The following is a 21,182-nucleotide window of genomic DNA, read 5'->3' as shown; positions in this document are numbered from 1 at the left end:
ATTTTTAGAGGACTGGGTTCCTTGCAATCTTCTGTGCCTGTTCCTGAAGTAGGAAGAGCAAGCACTAGCAATGCTTCAGAACGCAGCTGAGTGGTTAAGAGAATCTCTCATCTTTATGCCATTACTCTCCCAACTACATCGTTAATGTACATACGGTTTCCTAAAAAAAAAAAAAAAGAATGCAAGTTATTCTTTTTTCTCTATTTGCTATACTTCTAGAAATCTTTTGCAGTGAGCTCAGAAATTATTTTGTTTTACATTTCTAGATGCTGACTTCACTTTTGGTCTGTCTTATTTCTGTAATCTGACCAAGTTGTTTTGTTTTTCTTTATACTTCCAGATTTTCTCACTCAGGGATATCACATTATAAAATAATTCTTTCGTCTGATCCTTCCTCTTCTCACATAACTTACCATGTGTTTTGTACACAGCCCTTTTGTTGACTGCAGTGTTCATTGCTTCTGCTAATAGAGGAGTGTGCCAGACATGATAACATGCCTTGCCAGCAGCTTCTCAGCTTCTCTTGGTCTTGCTGTTCACTGACAGAATTTTTAGTGTTGGTGATAAACTGGACAAAATGTTTGTGCTTCAGGTTGTGCTGTAAGTGTGTCTTTCACATGAAGGACAGAATTTTTCCTTGGCATGTAAGCTCAGTGAATAAGCAAGCTTTTTTTTAATGAGATTGTTTTCTGAAAATGTGCTGTCATACATTTCCAAATTGTGCTTGACTGTGGGAGCTGTTAAACTTTCTCCATGGGCTTTACCTTTCTATTCTGACCCATCATAAATTGCTCAGGATGATAGCTTTATTTACCTCATGTTCAGATAACCCTTCTCATTTTTAACTTGAATCTTCATCAGATGATCACAGTTTTCCCTGAAACTTGTTATCACCGGGCTGCCTTATTCTTTTTCACTGCATCTAGACATCTTACTCTTTTTATAGTTATTTAAACCTGTGAATGCCAGTGGCATTATCATAAATTCACAACTTTGTGGTCCAAGGTGTGTCTTTTATCCACTCACTCCCAATAGTTTCTAGCCTGCTTGTTTTTCAGTTCTCCCACTTTAAAATTACTATCCCCCAAATTCTTCATATCAATCAATTCATAGTTACCATTGAAAATGTTTTTTAGTATTGCTGGCCCAGGAAGAAGGAGGGAAACTTATAAATTTATCCCCTCACTGCTTGTATACTTTTATTTGTGCATGACAATTGGCATTCAGGTTAATCTGGTTAGATTTAGCAAACCATGGTATTTTTTTTTGATACTTTTTTCAGCTGAAGGGTTTTAACATTTAAGGTCACATTTAGAATGCCCTGGCTGATTAAAAGCCATGTTATTGACTTTCACTGCTTGGCAAGATAGCAAATGAGAAAGGAAGGTCCCTACCCCTTGACTCTCATGGGCTTCTCAAGCCCCATTAAGAACAAATCAGGCAAGAACGCAGGTTCTTATTTTTGACAGTCAAGCATTCACATTGAGGGACACATCTGTTTAGAGAAGTCATAAAGAGTATTATTTCTGCTTTCTAGTTTAAGCTTCACTGTGTTGTTCCCAAGTATAGACCATGCAAACTTCCTGAACAAAAATTGCAGTCTTGGCAATGAGAAAAATGTAAACAATCTGTATAGTGCAGTCTTTTCCCAGCTGGGTGTTATCTTTTTCTGTGTATAGAAAACTTGTCATCACTGACAACCACTAGAGTATGGATCAAGTTTTTTATAAATAGGTTATCAGCAAGTTGGAAGCAAAATGCCTGGAGAATTACTACTAGGACCTGCTTACATTGGCAGGGAGTGGGTCATGATGAAACTGATAGTTTTTAATATTTTATGTCTTTGAATTGAATAGTTATATGGCGTGAACACAGTCTGAAGAACCCTTGAAGCAGCAGTATTTACTGAATATATCTACTAATTTTTTAAGAAAAGCAGTTTTAAAATCAGATTATTTATCTGTTAATCATGTTTAAATACAAAACTGATAGCTTAGCTTTATTCCCATAAAGTGTGTCAAAGAGTTAGAAACACCACTGAAAAGAAAAACAGAAGGAGGAGGAGAAAGAAAACTTTGAGAATGTGAAGCAGATACATTTGGAGAAAATGTAATTCCTATCTGGAAGATTATGAAATTAAATAGGAAATTCTGCTGCTATTAAATAGCAGATAAGATCCAATGGTCTCTGTAGGACTTCAGAAGCCTGTTGGACTACAAAAATTATAGTCTTGCTTGAAGGACATATAACTAATTCTAACAACTTTAAGCAGCACAATGCTACAAAACCATCAACATTCTAAAGAAGTCTCAGAAATAAAAAAAAAGTAAAATTAATTTATAAGGAAGTACCAAGAAGATAAATTACAAAATCTTCAGGAAAAGCGTAGTTTGCAAAGCCATTTTCTTTGAACTCAGTATGTTCTGAGTTAGTGGATGTGTTTGCAAAGCAACATTTAAAAAATTGAATGAATTTGTTAGAGAATCTTCTTTTTGTATTTCTGATACAGCTGTGGAAATCTCCTCCCCGTTCCTACCAGAAAATCAATTCAGAGTAAATCAGAAAATAAACCAGCTTCCTATAGGCACCTAAATAGTCACAAAGCAATAGACATCATGCATAGAATATTGCAACCCTGAAATATGCATTTAAAGGAAATTTTAGAAAAATGGATGCGCAGATGAAAAGCAGAAAGTAATAGCAAGAATTGCTTTTAATTTTGTCAAAATCAGTTTTTCAGCTATCTAAAATGTCTGTAGAAGAAAAGTGTATGAAAAAGCCCAAACAAAACAGTTCCATAAAATGGATGCTTTAAAATGTAAGGTTTCAGGGATTTAATAATTTTCTGGCAATAGATTTTAACAATCTAAGGAATGTCACATTAGCTAGTGTTTAGTATGTGGATGAATTGCAATTAGGCAAACCTGAGAAGTCTGAAGAGAAATTTGGACCAATATTGGCTTCTCCTCCCACCCCCCTTCTCTCAAAGCAGTTGATTTGAATGCAAGCCAAGGAGAATCAACTACATGACAGTAATAGCATAGCATGAAATGTATCCATGTTTCAACAAGACTCTTGGAGCTGTGCCTGGGAATATAATACGTCAGAAAGAGAGAGAATGAACATGTTTTGTAGAGGCAATAATGAATGTCCAACAAGTGACTGTTAGCAATGAGAGTGATATTTTAGACCAAGGAGAAAATACTTTGTAAATGCATATTTTCTGTGATTCATAGGGCATTAGTGGTAATATCAGAACACCAGGCTCTCTCTTCCAGCAGCATTACATGTAAAATGAGATAAGTTGAAATACTTTTGCTTCATCTTTTACTTCTGTTCAGGAATGAGGTACAAGTGTAGGAGATGATGTTACAATCCAATTCTGTTTGGATGAGAGGAAGGCCCCCTTGCTTTCTAGCCGACCTCAGATGAGTCTGGGAGGGCCAGGGGCTGCTAGACCAACCTCTCATTTCAGGTTCGATCCCTTCCAGCGAGATTAAGACACAAACGAGGTCAGATGTCGTAACTCCACCCATTTATTAACTGTTTGGGGGAAAGAGAGAAAGCAGCGACAGGAAAGGAAGGAAGGAAAGATAAGAAATAAAGCGAGAGGTCCGGATAGCAGAGAGCAGACATGGATCCGCGGCGTCCTGGGGGTCCGTGCTTCTGGGGTTTTCGGTGATCGCACACGGAAACTTCGGTGGTCTCTTCACGAGGTCGGTGATCTTCCTCCGGCGTCTTTGATGGTCTCCCACGAAGTCCCCCCGCAGCCTAAGCATGCAGCCTTTTTTATAGAGCACAGTTTTAGGTGGCAGCAAACTGCAAGCCTTGGTGGGCAGGCAGCCCCGCCTGGGTGTCCACTGCTTCAGTCGGCCTGCAAGCCAGCTTGCCTGTGGCAATGCTGATCTTGGCACATTGCCACACAAAGGAGCAAGCTTTGAGACAGTTAGCTGGCTGTTCAGTCTCCCACAGATGCAAGTTAGCACAGAAACAAGAATGTTAGAGGAGGCCATTTGGTTCTGAGTTACTTAACAGTCCTTCTTAAACGTACTTAGATTTCATACTGTGTGTAAAAAGAGGGTGTATGAATACCAGGAGAGGTTGGCTTGGGTGGCAAAGGATGAGCTGTAACATACTAAGCAGTGATATATCGTGACTTTAAAGACATCTGTGGGTTTTTTTTTTTTCAATTTCTTATTTGACCACTTAAGAAAAAAACATTATTTATTTGATTTAAATACAAATAGTATTGCTGGTTCTAGGCAACCTAACATTTTTAATTAAGCAGCAAAGGCTGTTTTAGCTTCTGCAATCTTAAAATCCTTTCCAGAGGAACTCAGCTAGTTTTTTTGCTTGCTCTCTCTAGTATTTGCATATGGGGAACTAAACATTTAAGATGCTGTCACAAAGAACATTGGGAAGAGGCTGAAGTATTTATGTAGAGATTCTTCTTTAAAAGTGCAAAAATTGCAAAATTCTGTTGGATGAATTCTGAACCTCCCAGAAGTCAAAAGAATACCTGTAGTGTAAGAATACAGATTGTGAACAGGAACAAAATATCTAATATTTACACTAATCTGTGATAAAAATTTATTGATCAAAAGAGGTTACTGTGTCTGAACTGTAGATGTAAAGTGGTAGGCAGAAAATTATAGAACATTGAATGCAAATAAACAATAGATCTAAGGCAGGAACACATGTAGTACTTTTAAGTCTGACTTATTGTAAAACGCAGAAAGAGCTATACACTCTATCAGTGCAACTTCATCAAGACAAAGTTCAACATTTGAGAAAACTTGTAGTGACTGAAATGAATAATTTTAAAAGAGTATGTAATATGTTTATGCAGAACGTGCACAGGGTAAGGAGACAGTAGCATTAACTCAGAAGAATATCTCCTAGGAAAAATGGACAAGACTGCTGCAGAAGGCCTGAAAGCCAAAAGACATTTATGAACTTAAAGCTGGGCAAAGTGCTAAAGCTAAATAACTTTTTATTAGTATTGAAATCAAATCTACAGATAATTGAAAGTGAACATGATGTTAGAGAGGCAGGGTAATTCAGGAAGAAATTGAAAAGATATTCCTGTGCATGCTTCTGAGTTGCCATCAAATGACACACAGGGCCTTGTTCTGATGTGAAATTGGGAAACTGCACCCAGAACCAGGACTACACAATGGACTGTGGAGGTCAGGTGCCTCCCAGTATTCCCATTAGAGACAGCCAGGCTGACCCTGGGCTCATCCTCAGGTGATGTTCTGAACTGGCAGGGTTCATAGTGAAGCATAATAGGCTTTTGGCAGGATGGAGGTACGTGATCTCTGTAGAATGCAGTTTTGATCTCTGGCAAAGACTGTCAAAGAGAATTTCTCAGCCTGTGAAGAAGTTGGGAAGGAACCTCTTAGGTCGTCAAGATGAATGTTTTGTGTGTGTGTCATAGGGTAATAATTATATCTCTAAATGAGATATAAACACAGCAAGGGGCGCATATTTTTACAACTCTCTGGGTTGAGAGGTCATGTCAGGGATTTCATATAAAATAAGTATTTGACTAAATTGAGAGGATATGTAAATGTAAGTACTGAGCAGATAAAATTACATGGCAACTTGAGGTTTTTGGAGTTCAGTTTTATTCAGGCACTTCTGAATTTGTTGCTATGTTTCTATATTATTTTTTGGTAGTAAGCAGCAGTGTCCTCATACAATAAAATGACTGGAGTTTACTTTGTTTCCATTTCAATCCATCTCTCTGTAGTAACAGTACCTTTTAGATATGATTTCACTGTCTCTGTCCCTAGGGTCACTGAAGCAATCATACAATGTTTCTTCAGGGGTATTAAAATATTTATAACCAAACCAAAAGAAGAACAGTGTTTGAAATTCAATGAATGTGCTTTTCATGGGACCAGTACCCATAAATTTTAGAAACCAGTAACTGAAATCTTGATCTCATTAAAATAGATAGGATTTGGGTAATGTTTTCTGCGGAAACAGGATTTCAGCAGGCTATGACCACCGTGAAAGCTGTTGTGCTATATACGTAGCATTTCAGAACATGCTCCGAAATCTCTACTTCCTGACATTGATCTGTGCAACAGATTTTATAAAAAAGTCTTTCCAGAAGGGTTGATGTTTTGTGTACATTGGTAATTTATGATTCAGGAAAGCCATTACTGACACTGAAAAGCTTATAAAATCTGGCTAGAGGGTTTTGCCAACCATGGTGTTGGTACAAGAAATTAACTGCTACAAAGGTTAAAGACTTGTTTTGTTCAAATAATTATCTACTTTAGCTATTCTTTCCCAATGTGAACTGAGAATTGATTAATGAACTTTTATCTTCATGTTTTGTTAAATAAATTTCACCATCACTTCCACTTTGTTTTGTGTTTATATGTTTGGCTTCTTACAGTGAAAATTGGACTGATCACAGAAAGTAATTTTCACTACCAATGCAATACATAGCATACTAAAGAACAAGCTGTGGTACCTCTTTAAGGTGCTCTACTGCTGTTTCATAAATCTTTGGCTTGTCACGTAGCAGAATGCTACTTCAAAGGAGAAAGATCCCTTTGAATCTCAGGAGATTGAGTTCTGAATTTCATTCCTGGAGTGAACAGGCTCCTTCAGCATTTCTTGTAAGGTCTCTAGAGCAAAGAGGGAAGATTGTAATAGTATAGAAATTATCTGAAAAAATACTTTAGTCCTACACCTGTGGTTTAAAAACATATTCACTATTTCATTCCCTTATAACAAGAATTTATAAGCTAACACCTCCTATTGCTAGAAATAATAATAATAGCTTATGCAAGGTTAACCTTCTGCTTTTTACTGTCCCTACAGTAAAAAGTGTATTATTGCTCAGATCACATTTTTGCGGTTTGCTTCACCCATATCAGTGATAGCTGCTTCCAGGGATAACTCATAGCCACCAAGTCATTAAAAATGAATTTTTGCATTTTAGTTATTCTTACATGAAACAAAGGAAATTTCTCTGCTCAACCAAATAGATTCATGTTTTTAAAGGAGAGTCCTTTCCATAAACAAGCAAGCAATTCTCTCTAAGGCGGCAGCTCTTGTGACTCCCAGCAGCCATCATCTGACAGATTCCTCCTGCTCTTATTCTATGCCCAAGGCATATTTTTTAGAGGCTAATAAGCTCTGGTTTTTTCCCTCTTTGCTATGCCAATGCTTTGTATTATCTCTGTACAGATTCTTAAGCAAGCAAGGCTGCAGAGAGTTTCATCCCTGCTACAGATCAGAAAATAAAAGGATATTAAATAGGAATTGTAATCCTCATAGTAAGGCTGATCTTTTTCCTCCATTTGGTGGTAATCACAGAATAGGAAGATTCCTGAATCTGTGTGGAGCCCAGTCTTAAAAACAGTTACTACAGTTCAGTAATATAGCTAATGTCAAAGATTTAGTTCTCCATTACATTATTATGTATGTACTACACTGAGAGATGTACTAAATTTATTAAATATGATTTAACTCAGAAATTCTAGAAGGAGGCTCAAAAATAAGGCCTCAGACTTACCTGGTTTTGGCAAACCGATAGAATATAAGCTAGGAGGCTGGTTTTACATTTTAAATACTCCTAGAATTTAGTAAACTCAGATTTTAAAGGCTGCTCTGAGAACACACAGAAAGGTCTCTTTCTTATTTCTTGCTCCTGCTTTAGAAAAAGTGAGTACAACTCCATAGCTTGATAATAAATTAAGATCAGACATAACACTTTAGCTGAGAATTCATAGCCCTGAAGTGAGTCTAGATTTCCAAGTAATTTTCCAAGTAATTATTTGTAAATGAGTGCCTGGGGTTGAACCAGATGTTGTCTCATTAGCTTTAGCACTGTAATATGGAGAGAAAAAAACCCAACAAAACAATAAAGGACCAATAATGAAAAAAAATTAGGAGTATAGGACTGTGTACAGAACAATATTTACTGGTATTGACTGTTGTCTCTGCAAGAGATGGAATAGAATTTCCATGATATAAAGAAACTGACACCCAGAAAAGCCCTCTGTAACATTCAAGGGTGTATATTTATTATAGGCTTTGCTATCACCAGTTTCCCTTTTAAACTAGTTTGATGTTAAGGGAGAAGTTAAAATGGTTCATAGCTTACAAACTGGCATGTAAAGCTGAAGTGTGCTGAATAAAGAAAATGATAGAAAGCAGATACACAAAATATTAAACAGAATACCTCTGTTCTTTGTTCCTTTTTACCTTTTGCTTTCCTGCATCCTTCTGATAATTATTCTCAGTGCTATAAATTCTCCAGCTTTTCAAACTAGTGTTGAAAGGCTCATCTACCTAGGGACAATCAGGAAAATTAATCTGAATTGAATTTTAAACTGGATTAATTAAACTATATTAAATCCCTATGTAAATACACTTCCTCAGAATTAAAATGGCTTTTATTTAATATTCTTTGGAAGTGAGTTAAAGTAAATCAAATTAAGGTCTCTCTAATATTGCTTGAGAATGTCCATCCCATACCTTCAAAGTAATAAAACTACCTCACTTAAATTCAAATATTTTATTTTTTTAGATTGCTTTTCCTGATCAGGTTCACATGGACAAGTCACCTGTCTAACAATTTTTACTACCATTTACAACCCTGTTGAGTCTGACCTTATTTGATGTCCATAAATAAAATCTGTATTTATATTAGGCTTTTTCCTCTATCACCTGATGTGAGAGATCTTACATTAAAAAATAACTAGAAAACCACTTCCATTTTCCCCTTATTTACTCTTTAAGGTTTAATTTTAAGACAGATTGTGGACCAGCTTATTCAGCTTTCAAAAATAGCTCTTATTTCTTATTCTCAGAGTCAACGTTTTTCTGTGGTAAGCAGCAACAAAAATGTTCGTGTGCTGAAATTTTTTTTGTTTCAGTAATGTATTTAGATTCATCAGCAGTTCTGAAGCCATAAAATCTTGGGGCTATTTGGATTCAACATTTAGAGGCTGACTTATCTTCCACATTTTACCATGTAGCATCTTCATATCCTTTCCACAGCATAAAATGAAAAGGGAATTTTTTATTGATGAATGCATCTGCTAGTCGTCTTAGGTTAGTAGCAGAGTAGTAATGTACCATGCTTACACATTTAAAGAAGCTGGGTGTGCCAGCATAACTACAGGCAAGTAGAGTTCAATGCCTCCTACATGCAGGTTGAGGCTCACAGCTAAAAAAAGAAAATGCGTGGCCATTGGCGAACACTTGTTGCAAAGCACGTGACTTAATGCATTTCTTGGTAACAGAGGCAAGCACCCTAGTTTCTGCTGAATGACTAATTCCCTTGTATGTAGACCCCAAATATGATTCTGTGAAATATGTCTAAATACAGTAACAAAATGACAAATATATTGTCTTATTGGTTCAGTGCAAAATGGATTTGCCAGTGAGATTCTGTGGCAGCCATGGATAATGACTTGGGGTTTTTAAGACCCAGATTTTAAAAGCAAAAGAAGGCAAAGCCTATAGTATTTCATTCTAACTTGTTTGCATCGTGATTGACAGTGGAAAAAACAACCATGTGGCCTCTTGTCTTAACTATGGAGTAGTGGTGATGGGAGAGGGAGAGACATACTTCACAAAGCATGCAGCTGTCTGCACTTCAGATGTGGAGCTTTGCATCAATCATAGGCCAAAGACTGACAGGAATGTAGAGTAAGCTTGCACTTCTGGAAGCATAACTGCTTGTTCTTCAGAAACATCACATTAGTGCTCTGTCACTCACTTTGACCAGATCATGAATTGATTATCAGACCAAAACTGTGATTCAAATAAGGACAGAAACAGACAAAACCAGTCAGAAATACATTCGTTACTTCTCTGTGGTTCCTTTTTTGAAATGGAGTATCAGTTAAATTCTGACTTACCACTGGTTTTGTTTTTCCCTCTTTTACTGCAGTTTATTATGCTGACATACATCTTTATGTTGGCTTGGCTTGGCGTTACAGCTTTCACTTCTCTGCCTGTTTACATGTACTTCAATCTGTGGACCATTTGCCGAAATGCCACCATAGTGGATGGAGCTAATCTCTGCTTGGATCTTCGCCAGTATGGTAGGTGAATGAAGAGCACCAAAAATAAAGCAAATATTTCACAAAAAAATGCATCACACTGCTTTGCTTCCATGTATCTGAAATGTTTCGGTGTTTCTCAAACTGTTATTAAGCGTCTATTTCTATCCTTGTACCCACTCGTCAAGGCAGTATATTAGAGACGCACTGCATTTTCAGGCCTGACAAAATTGAATCAATATTGTCCATCTTCCCAGAGTACTGAAAATTTGGTTTGGGGCTTCTGTTCAGTCTCTTCTTTTGGAATTGCTGGAACTTGTCTAAAATGCTTAATTAGTCATTTATCTGGAGAATGACTCTTTAATCTTGTGGTAGGACACTGATTTGGAGATGGGAGATCCTAGGTTATCATCTGTCTCTGCAGAGCCTAGAGGTGAGTTGGAACAGGACAAGATTCATTGCTTGCAAAAATTTTGATGAAGATCAACAATACCAATTGTAACACTCTAAGAGGCTGGTGGAGAGACAGAGCGGGGCTAAAGCCTGAACTGTGGAGGTTAGAATAAAGTGGGGGTATACACATATGTGTGTTTGGGGGAAATGGGACATTTGAACAAAAGGGGGTTTTGGAATCTTAAACAGTCTGAGAATTCTTTTGTTGGTGATGGTAATTCAATTCCTTTGTGCTGCAAGAGTGACTTGACACTAGATGTTCTGGTCTCAGTGGTTTCTCAGCCCACAGAGCTTTGGGTAATCATACTCTCGCAGGCAGTTCCTTGAGTCCTCCTTTTATTGCCTTGGCCTAATATAAAATTGCAGTATATTTTTAATTGCTATTTTAAGATATAAAAAATGCTGTATTGCTTGGAACAAAATTGTCTGGTTCATATTAAACATTACACTTAACCTGAAGTAAAATTTTTCACTTTATTGTTTTCATGAGGGGGAAAAAAATATTTTCTTAATTTATTGATTCCTCCCCCCCCCCGCCCCCAGCATGACAGGTGACTTGAAAAAGCAGTTATCTGTGCAGATCTCATAAAGAGTATTCATTCTTCTTTCTATGAGCTTTTTTTTTTTGCTAATATTCATGCCTATTTTTTGTTATTAACTCTATTTAAAATGTGCATAGAATACTAACATATAAAATGTGTATTATATGAATGTACCTGTAAATTCATTGTAAAAACTGCTGCTTACTAACAGGAAAGAACAGTACCATTTTTTATGATAACTGAGTTATAGCAGTTTTCTTCAAGCTAGTCATTGATTTAGTATCCAGACATTAGCTGAAGAAACAGTATAGCAGATTCTAATTATTGTTGCTGATAGAGAAACTATTATTACACTGAAGTATAAGTTTGGGTAATGCCTTTTTATAACTTGTAAAAGAAGCTTTGTACCAGATCAACATGTCTGAAAATACTATATAGCACATTTCTCCACATGAGGGTAGAGAATGTTTGTAAACAACATGGTAAGCATATATACTGGTTGCAAATATATACTGGTTGCAAATAATTTTCTGGTGTTTTGATTATTGTGCTGATCAAAATCTGGAATGAAGATATTTTCAAAAATAGCTGAAAAATTATTACCTACATATTTCCTACTAGGGCTTTTGCTAGATAAATCATGTGTTAGTTTTGTGATGGCTGAAATTATCACAGAATCATAGAATGGTTTGGGTTGGAAGGGACCTTAAAGATGATCTAGTTCCAATCCCCCTGCCATGGAGAGGGACACCTTCCAATAGATCAGGCTGCTCAAAGTGCCATCCAGCCTGGCCTTGGACACTTCCAAGGATGGAGCATCCACAGCTTCTCTGGGCAAACTGTTCCAGTGTCTCATCACCCTCACAGTAAAGGATTTCTTCTTAATATCTAATCTAAATCTACCCTCTTTCAGTTTAAAACTGTTACCCCTCTTTCTATCAGTACACTCCATGATAAAAAGTCCCCTCCATCTTTCCTGTACGCCCCCTTTAAGTACTGGAAGGCCTCTGTAAGGTCTCCTTGGAGCTTTCTCTTCTCTAGGCTAAACAAGCCCAACTCTCTCAGCCAGTCCTCACACAGGAGGTGCTCCAGCCCCCGATTGCCAACAAAAAACTGATTTTGTTGTTAAAAAAATATTTGTTTTTCTTAGCTTTTTCTGGCTCATATGAAATAAATTGCTATGTACTAGGAGTTCTAAATGCTGTGAATGTTTATTCTGCTCCAGGTATTGTAACTATTGGAGAGGAAAAGAAGGTTTGCACCACATCAGAAAGTTTCATCAAGATGTGTGACTCTAATGAGGTGAATAAATGTGATCATATTTTTGGCAAATCCATAATATATGTTATAGTAGGAAGTAACCTATCTGTGTTTTCTTCTTACACTTAATGGCCTAATTCTAGCTATGGTGGTGAAATAAAATCCCAGTGGAAAATACAGTCAGCAAATACTTTTCCTAGTCTTTTACCATGTAGCAAATTTAGTCAGTGCAATTTCTCCAGCCAATTGTTTTGTAAATACATTTGTGGGTTTTTTTTAAGAATTCCATTGTCATGTGTATTTTTACTGAGATGTTTTCAAAAGCTAATGCACCTGGCTGCACAATGAATAGTTCTATATAATGAATCACTATTTGAAGATCTTATGATTACTGTTGTGACAGGAGAGTAAAGATTTCAAATGGATTTGATCAAATCTTGCAGTATCTTAGGATAATAACTCCTAGTACATTTTTCTCTGTAGTTTTTACGTTAGGCAAAGACCACCTATTTCAGTGCAGCTGAGATTTTTTGATTTGTTTTTAAATGATCAGGGATGAAGACAGGACAAACAAAATTACATCTATCTAAACCAAAAAGAGACAATAAAAAAGGCTGAAGTCAGAGGGTGCTTTGCTAAACGTTTCACTGGTTCTTACTATGTCTGAATAAGTCTTCTTAGAGTGCAGGTGCACAATCTGTCTTTATACCAAAAGCAAATGCAACCTTTGCTGTGCAGTCAACACTGGCTGCTATGTAAACCAGATCACTGAAATTAAGAACAAATGTAATCATTTGGTTTGGGTTGGGGTGAGGAAGGTGGTTAACATGGATTATTTAAGTAAGCTGGTTTATATTATATCACTGTGAACAAATTTTATTGGCAAATTTGGGAGGGAAGTAAATCAATATATGAGGGTGGAAAACTACAGCTAATGAAGGGAAACGGGATTTTCTTAGGCTGTCTCTGCCACTAGAGAAAACACCACAAACATTTGTAGATCTAGTAAGATACTACTGTAACTGAAAAAAAAAAAAAAAAAGTGCTGGAGCATTTATTTTTAAATAATTGGAAGTTTTAATATTTTACAACTGAAATACAATATTTTAAACAGAATTACGCTTTACTGCTGATATGAGTATTGTAACAAAACAGGCACAAGCACAATGTCATGTAGTGATGTCAATCTTGGAAAAAGTATTAGTAATCATTACTTTTGTAGAAGGGTGGCAACAGGAAGGTAGTTATTTGTTCAACATTATTCAGACTTTTTGTTCAGTTTCTGTTTTGTGTACCACCATGAAAGTCCCTTTCTTTGTCCTCCTTTGCAGCTAAACATGACATTCCACTTGTTCATTGTGGCTCTTGCTGGAGCTGGAGCAGCGGTCATTGCTATGGTAAGCTATCCAACGCTCTGGACTTCCTTCATCATGTGAATTGCTAATACATTCCGGTGGTTAGTTAGTATCAGTTTTTCAATTTCCATACTTTCACTCAATGCTATTACTAAAATACAATTCTGTAATTCAATACTCGTCTTCTTTTTTAAACATATTGATTTGAAGTAGAATATAATGATTACTTTTTTTAATAACAAACCACCTTTGAGTACATGCTAAAAATTCTTACTATTCTTTTACTGTGTTCAGACAAGTGTCTGAACTCATGTGTCTGTCTCATGACCATAGTAATATCCTTTTATGATCTATGACTTTCTGGGTATTCGCAGGCTTGCCATGCTGCTATTTTAGGAGCAGACTCTTCTTGTCAGCTCTGTGCCTATATGTGAATGTGTCAGTTCTTCTGCCAGGACTAATTTTTGCTTTTTTTTTATAATGAAGATTACTTTGAATTTGATGACATTTTGCCAATGACAATGTTCCACTGAGAAAAAAGTGTATGAACTACTGCCCTGCTCTTCTGCCTTTTGTCTGCTTAAACATATTTTTAGAATGGGGATTCTGTACCAGTGTGGGTTTGTATGATGCACACTGGAATGGGAAATGAAAAATGACTGTTACTTGGTACTGATGCATTCCCTAAGAAAAGTGTTAGTGATGGTGATTACTATAACTACTGCTACTAGTAATTTTTCATTGAATCCTAGAGCCATAAATTTTTCGTTCTCCTTGGAATTCTATTTATAAAAAAGGACAATTAGGGAATGTTAAATGAAGCCAGTATCTTGTTGCATTAGTGATTTTTTTTTGTTCTTCTTTGCCTTTTTTTAGTATTAGATGACACCCTGTCATTATTATTTGACCACAAATAATAACTATATTAGTAGAATATAATGTATATTAATAATCTAATCGATTTTCCAAACTGATAATTTTCTGCTTCCAGCTGAAAAAATGGTGACCAAATAGTAATTACTGTAACATATATATATATATATATTAGAATTAGGAAAGTATATCCAAAAGACCATTAGTTCTCCAATGCATTATTGGTTTGAATAGTAGTTATCAAATGCTGATTTGTTCAGATGACAATTCTTCATTTGAAAGAAGATTTTTGAAACAGAATAGCTACCGAAACATTTTCAGTGAAAACAGACACATCATCAGTGGAAGCAAATTAAGTAGGTACATTGAGCCACGTAGTTTAAATATGTGATACTTTCAATGAAGTTTAAAAAAACCCCTTCAAAGCTCACAGTACCATATCAAAGATGCCACAGATGTTACACCAAGCACTAATCCACTGGGAATTCACTTTGATGGCTTATATTTATGCAAGTATGCTTTTTGTCAGATTCTGTGACTGCATAGAGCAGGCATGGTAACACTCTGACTGTTTCAACAGAAATATAAGTTAAGGATCTAAGTGCTAGTAACTTATGTAGCGTCAAAATGCTGGTAAATGTATGCTTTATGAAATGGTTGCAACTGTGTTGTCTATATTTTGATTTCATCATTAAGTTGTTTGTTTTTAACCTGCCACTGTGATGTTAGGTTCCTGGTGAAGACTAGCACATTCCACTCTTCGATGGTGGTAATTTTTAAAACCGGAGTACCAGACCCCATTTATAGGTTGAGCAATGTACTTCACATGTGTCCCCAAAGACTGGGGACAGGACATGAGGGAAAGTTCAGAATTTTGTGGTTGGAGAAACAGGTATTAACAGGTTGTCTTTCTTTGAGGGAAGTTTGCTTTCCTGAGGAAAAACTAATTTAGGGGAGGGAAAATGAATTTTGAGTCCTAAATATCTCATATAGAAAGAAGAAAGCATCTTTCTTCCCCAGTTCCTACACTCTAATTAGTAGAAGGTGGTAAGGTATCAGCAATAGGCTAGGGTGAGGAACAAAGTGTGCAGAAGCCATTTCAGTCACTGGAGAACCAATGCCCTTCCCCTTATGTGCCATTGCAAGAATAATCACTAATAGGATTTAATGAAGTTGTGTATATCCACAACGGTAGCAGATCTCCACATTTGTGAAACTTCACCAGACTTCTCAACAGAAACATGAGATTAAAATACCAGTCCTTTATAAAAGAGAAAGCTTATGAATTTATTGCAGTTTTAAAACATGTCTTGCAAACATTTACTGTAAACTAGAGTAGTCTATCTGACTATAGTAGGAAGTATTTTGTATTTATTATCAGGCAGTAATAATAGTGCATCATCAGTGAGACTGTTGAATAACTGAATTGGCAAAACCTGCTCTTTTAAATGACATTTTAATTCATGATATTGATATGCTCCACTATATCCTCACTTCTGGATTTGTGGACATTTGCAAGAGCCAGATTTAATATGTGTTGATTTATTTAACTCTTTTAATGTCAATATTTGTCAAGAAATTCACCAAAGATATCAGCTTGTTCATGAATATTAAGACTATTTGTCACCAGGATACTTTTCATTAATATGTATTTTTAAAATATATTTTAGAAAAATGCAGTCACTTATTGCAAAAACCACAAAAAAAATTGTTAGTACTCGCAAAACCATTTGGTCACAAGTCATAATTTTCACATATCTACTACTTTAATCTCTCTCTTGCTCTCAGATTTGTATATGAATATTAGAATTTTTTCACAATTCACTAGCTGCCTCTTTAGTTTCCAAAGGAGAATGCTGTTTTGGTGTTCAATAAGAGAACTGGCCCACAAGTTAGAATTGATATATAGAAAAACTCATGTATTTTTTTTACAGTATATGTCATGGAAAGCTTTGTTTTGCAGAGAAGGAAAATATCAAATAGTTCGTTTTGAAAATTTATCATTCTTAGACTTCAGCCCAAGACGAAAAAAAACCCAAACTGATAGAATTATTTATGTTGTAGATGCTTTTTATGAGTCTTGAGCACAAAAAAATAGCCAGGATTTTGAACAATACTTAATTTGGACTATGTATGATTCTGAACATTACTGTTCTTTCTTATGTCTGAATGTGTAATAAATGGGTACAGAAATAATCATTGAAGTAATATGTATTAGTTTTACTGTTTTCAGTGTTGTGTCAGATAGAAACACAAAGTTGTTCAAACATAGATTCTACCATCCCAAAGGGCTGATTGTAAGGTTACTAAGCATCCTGCCTCTGCTATTTTCCCCAAACCACTACAGCAAAACTAAATTATGAGATACACAGTTTCCTTTCTCAAAAGTTACCATGTGAGAAGTACTCTTCTGCCTGAACTTCCACAGAAGTTACGTCCTGTAAGATGGAGATGCAATCAATTCTCCTGAAACAAGAACAGGGGAAATGTGTAAGTGGTCTAGTTTCTCTCCCCCAGTAGGATTGTGTTCTTCTGGAGGACATTAGATGCATGTAAGAGAAGGAAATAGTTATTTAGACTTCTGCACTGCTAAAATAATGACGTGTCCCAAAAAGAAAACAAAACCAAAGCAAAGCCAAACCCCTTCCTAACCTAGATGCAATTCTACAGTTTTGAAAGATTGAAGCATACTTCCACCTTATGAAGAAATCTAAGCAGGAAATTTTCATAGGTTACAGGGAGACCCTACACTGCCTTGCATATGTCTGTAATTGAAACATCCTGAGGCAGACTGGGGAAGCTGCCCTGCTTCAATTTGAATAAGCCCTGACACGGCACAGTCCCGCTGGCTTCAGGCTATTCAGGTCACGGAATTGCAAAATGCAATTAGACAGCCACTTAGAGATGACCTCCTTAGTGTGTTATCTAGGAACTTGGTGTTAAACAAAAAACCATATATGGTGGGACTGTTAAGCGTATATGCCGTTACATAACATGGATATGTGTTTGAGATTATATTCATTATATAAGCTAAAGTAGTTACTTCCAGAAAAGTCATCCTACTTGTAGTGAATGTGAACTCTAAGAGTTTTCAACAGTTATGCCAGAAGTGTGGTTCTGCAACTTTTTAAGCAAGGGATGGGTGAAGAATGGGAGTTAAATGAAGGTCAGACGGTGGCCAATGTACCTTCAGTATAGTGAAACTGCAAGACATTAGGTTTAAATTTGTCTTTTACTGGGTCATTTGTGAGGGTAAGAAGTGTGCCTACATGGTCCCATTTTCATCATATATTCTTGACAGTTGCAAGGTTTTCTGGCAGATGTGTTTTAAGAAGCCAGGAAGATGTGAATACACTGCTCAGATACCTCCCACTTCTAGGATTCGCATGTCTACAATCTGTCTGAGGTTCAGATTATGGTTTTTTTTTAATTGAGATCTTACCCTCAAAGGACCAGAACTGGTGTTTTCATTGGATGGAAACTGTAATTGTCTGAATAATTGACAGAATTATCAGGATTACCATCCTGTTTCCTTCGATTTTTCTCAAGAGTTTTACTGTGGAGGAAATTCGAGGCATTTAGTTTGGCTCAATGGGAATTCAGCATTAGCGCCTCTGATTTGATCTAGAAATGCCTGATCCAGACTACTTATGGTCAAAGCTTTGCAACATCTGAGTTAGATTCTTTTTCCTGTGTGCTAAATTATGGCCAGAAGGTGTCCCAGAGTAACACAGTACATGTTGCCATCTCCAGCACTTGCACTATCATCACAGGTTGTTCTGCTAGTATTGTACTGTAGATATTAAGAAACCCCTAAAGATATATAGAAATACTACTATCTGTACTCGTTTTCCTAGAGGAAATATTCCCTGAGCCCTTCTTCCTATTTTATGGCTCTTCAGCTCAGACTGTATTCTTCAAATAGGGATTAACTGGGTGAAAGCTTGCCATAATCCACCAGGACCAAAAAGACACCAAAAATATTTGGTCCTTTGAAAGGTTTCAGAATGCTTTCCTTGATCTGAATTATCCAGATTAAGAAATGCATGCACTAATCAGCAACAGTTGCCATCAAACATTTGTAAAAAAAGAAAGAACATACTAAATTGGTTCTGTTCATCTAGTATGAATCTAAGATACTTTTATATATCTACAACAGTCCAATATGAAAAGGACAATTTGCATAATCTCAAAGTGGTTTTAAGATTACTCTATTCCATTTTCCACTAATTGAATCATAGTTTATTTTCTCGATTTCTTAGGAGGGGTAGAATCTTTTTGATTTCAGGAAATGATCTGTGGCCTCTGAGGCAGTTGGTTAACATAAATATAAGAGATGCTCTCATTAGAAAGTGTCTGAAAGCCTGCTAGGGGAGGAATAAACATCCAGAGAGTCCTAGAATAAACCAGTTGAATACCATTACTGAACTTTTTTTTATTTTCCGGCTGAAAACACAGCCAGCAGAGCACATCCTAAGGTGAGAGTGGGATACATTTTGAGAAGGTCAGAGGCTCCTTGCAAGCAGATCCAGCAGACTGAAGGTAGGACATTTGAGGTCCACCTTCAAAATGAAAGTTTTCAAAGTCTGCAAATGTCCTGAAAGGCCCAGACCTGGGAAGCTGAAGTGTTGGTCTAACAGACAGCCGAAGTAGACTGTAGGTGGCCACAAGTGTGAAGACTAAGCAAGCTAACTCCAAAAGGGACTGAATGCAGATAGCATGTGGCCACCCCTGAAGGAGGCGTTTTGAATAAAGTATTTTTGGCATCAGTTCCTTGGAGGCTTCAGCTTTGTTCCTTGAATTGGTGATGTGTTAAAATTTATCACTTGTTTCATCCTTCATTGTCACCATTCAGAAGGTTGGACATCTAGTGGTTGTTAAGGTCAGTCACTGGCAGCCACACCATGTGATTCTTATAAACTACTAAGCTCCATCTCAAAGGCAATTTGGGTGTTTTACAACCTCTATTTATAATGGAAAACATTTTCAGAATTTTTTTTTCAACTGGTAAGATACCTTTCACTGACTTTTAGATTAAATTTATTCAAAGCCACAAGAAAAACATTTGTTCATGCGACAATATTGCCAATATCCTGTAACTGGTGTTTAATCCTCAGATGTATTCATAGACATTCTGTCCTCCCCATTGCTAACACAAATAAACTCTTTGGGAGTGTATCATCATGGCTCATCCAGTGATTTATGTTGGCTGCAAGTGAGTCAGGTCCAATCTCCAATACCCACCAATAAGTTGTGTAATAATCACAGGCTGTGTGTTTTTTCCCCCTGGTTTTCAGATAATTTTTTATGTTGTTTTTGGACAGAACACTTTGAAAACTCTTAATTTTGTTCTTTTTAAAAAATAAATAAATGTTTTGTGTACATTTTTTTTACAATTTAAAAGGAACATGAACATTGTTTCTGCTCCATGCAAGATGTATACAAAAGTTGTCTTTTGAACTCATACAAGTAACTTTTTTTTATACATTTTAAGGACTCACATAAATAAATTTTGCTATGACTAATATGACAGTGAAATAAAATTAATAAATTAAATGGTGACAGGTGTGTGCCCATTTAAGACTTCAAGTTTATTTATATTTTATCCCATTTTGCCCAGCTGAACATATTTTTCAGTTTTTGACAATTTTTTCTCAAATTAGCTGGTTTGGAGAAAATAGCGAGAGTTGTAGAAGAAAGAAAGGAATCACGGAAAGCTAATGCTAACTTTAATGAGAAAGAAAAAGCAAATCTTTCTGTAATTATATTAGATATGTCATCATAAGACTACAGATATGTCTATGGCATATTTCTATCTTAAGCAACTACTTTAACAAAGTCATTCAATGGGGAAAAAGCTACGAGAAATAACTAGAAGGCATTTTTCCGCATAGATTTGCAGACTAGCTGAAATAGTAAAGCAGGGATGATTTGTTGATTTTTGTGGTTCTTTTAATTTTTTTTTTATAGCCATTGCTACTGACTGCTAGTCATGGTAACAGTAACAGCTGTGAGTTGAGTAATCTGAGGATTAATGAAGCTCAAGCTTGAACTTCACATCGTATTGCTGTAGCACTTCTTAACAATGCTTAGTTCCTTCTGATGAAAACCCAATCTTTATCCTTGAGCTTTTCAGGTATGAACTTGCTCTGTTCTGTCTGCTCTGTTGGTTCCTAACTCGTTGTTACCTCTCTTACAGGTCCATTATCTCATGGTCTTGTCTGCCAACTGGGCCTATGTGAAAGATGCTTGCAGAATGCAAAAATATGAGGATATTAAGTCAAAGGAGGAACAAGAGCTTCATGATATTCATTCCACTCGCTCTAAAGAGCGGCTCAACGCTTACACATAAAAGAAACCTTGTCTTACTTTCTAACATGTGAATGCTTTGTTGTTTAACTAAAGGCCATCCAACCATTTAAAAAACAATTGAAAGTGCTTCTCACAAAATGTAGTTTGGGTGACTTACCTATCACCCATGTACAATTCTTGGTTGTCTAGCACTTGGTTTCTTAATTAGTTCTTACTTTGTGTGACCATTCTCTACCACAAAGCTCCTAAATAGTCTTTCCTGAATCCTCCTCAGCTAATTAGTTCTGCTAGATCAAGGATACTAAACTATTGTCAAATACAAATATGTGTTTGATTTTTTTAATCAC

General features: G+C 36.3%; 1 protein-coding gene across 1 annotated transcript in view; it reads left to right on the top strand.

The window, feature by feature from the left end:
* GPM6A (glycoprotein M6A) overlaps positions 1-20,875 on the top strand; it is a gene marked incomplete at its 5' end in the record, with an annotated part of 39,874 nt that extends 18,999 nt beyond the window's left edge. Inside the window, 4 exons of the mRNA XM_035897811.1 lie at positions 9,929-10,082; positions 12,261-12,337; positions 13,627-13,692; positions 20,723-20,875. Of these exons, the coding sequence (XP_035753704.1) occupies positions 9,929-10,082; positions 12,261-12,337; positions 13,627-13,692; positions 20,723-20,875 (450 nt within the window). The remainder of the gene's footprint in view (positions 1-9,928; positions 10,083-12,260; positions 12,338-13,626; positions 13,693-20,722) is intronic.
* Between the last annotated feature and the right edge of the window lie 307 nt (positions 20,876-21,182).

This window comes from Egretta garzetta, unplaced genomic scaffold (assembly GCF_000687185.1).
Source record: "Egretta garzetta isolate BGI_Z169 unplaced genomic scaffold, ASM68718v1 scaffold46, whole genome shotgun sequence".
In the NCBI taxonomy this organism is placed as follows: domain Eukaryota; kingdom Metazoa; phylum Chordata; class Aves; order Pelecaniformes; family Ardeidae; genus Egretta; species Egretta garzetta.
The sequence above is the reverse complement of the archived record's forward strand: the minus strand, read 5'-3'. Positions and strand labels throughout refer to the sequence as shown.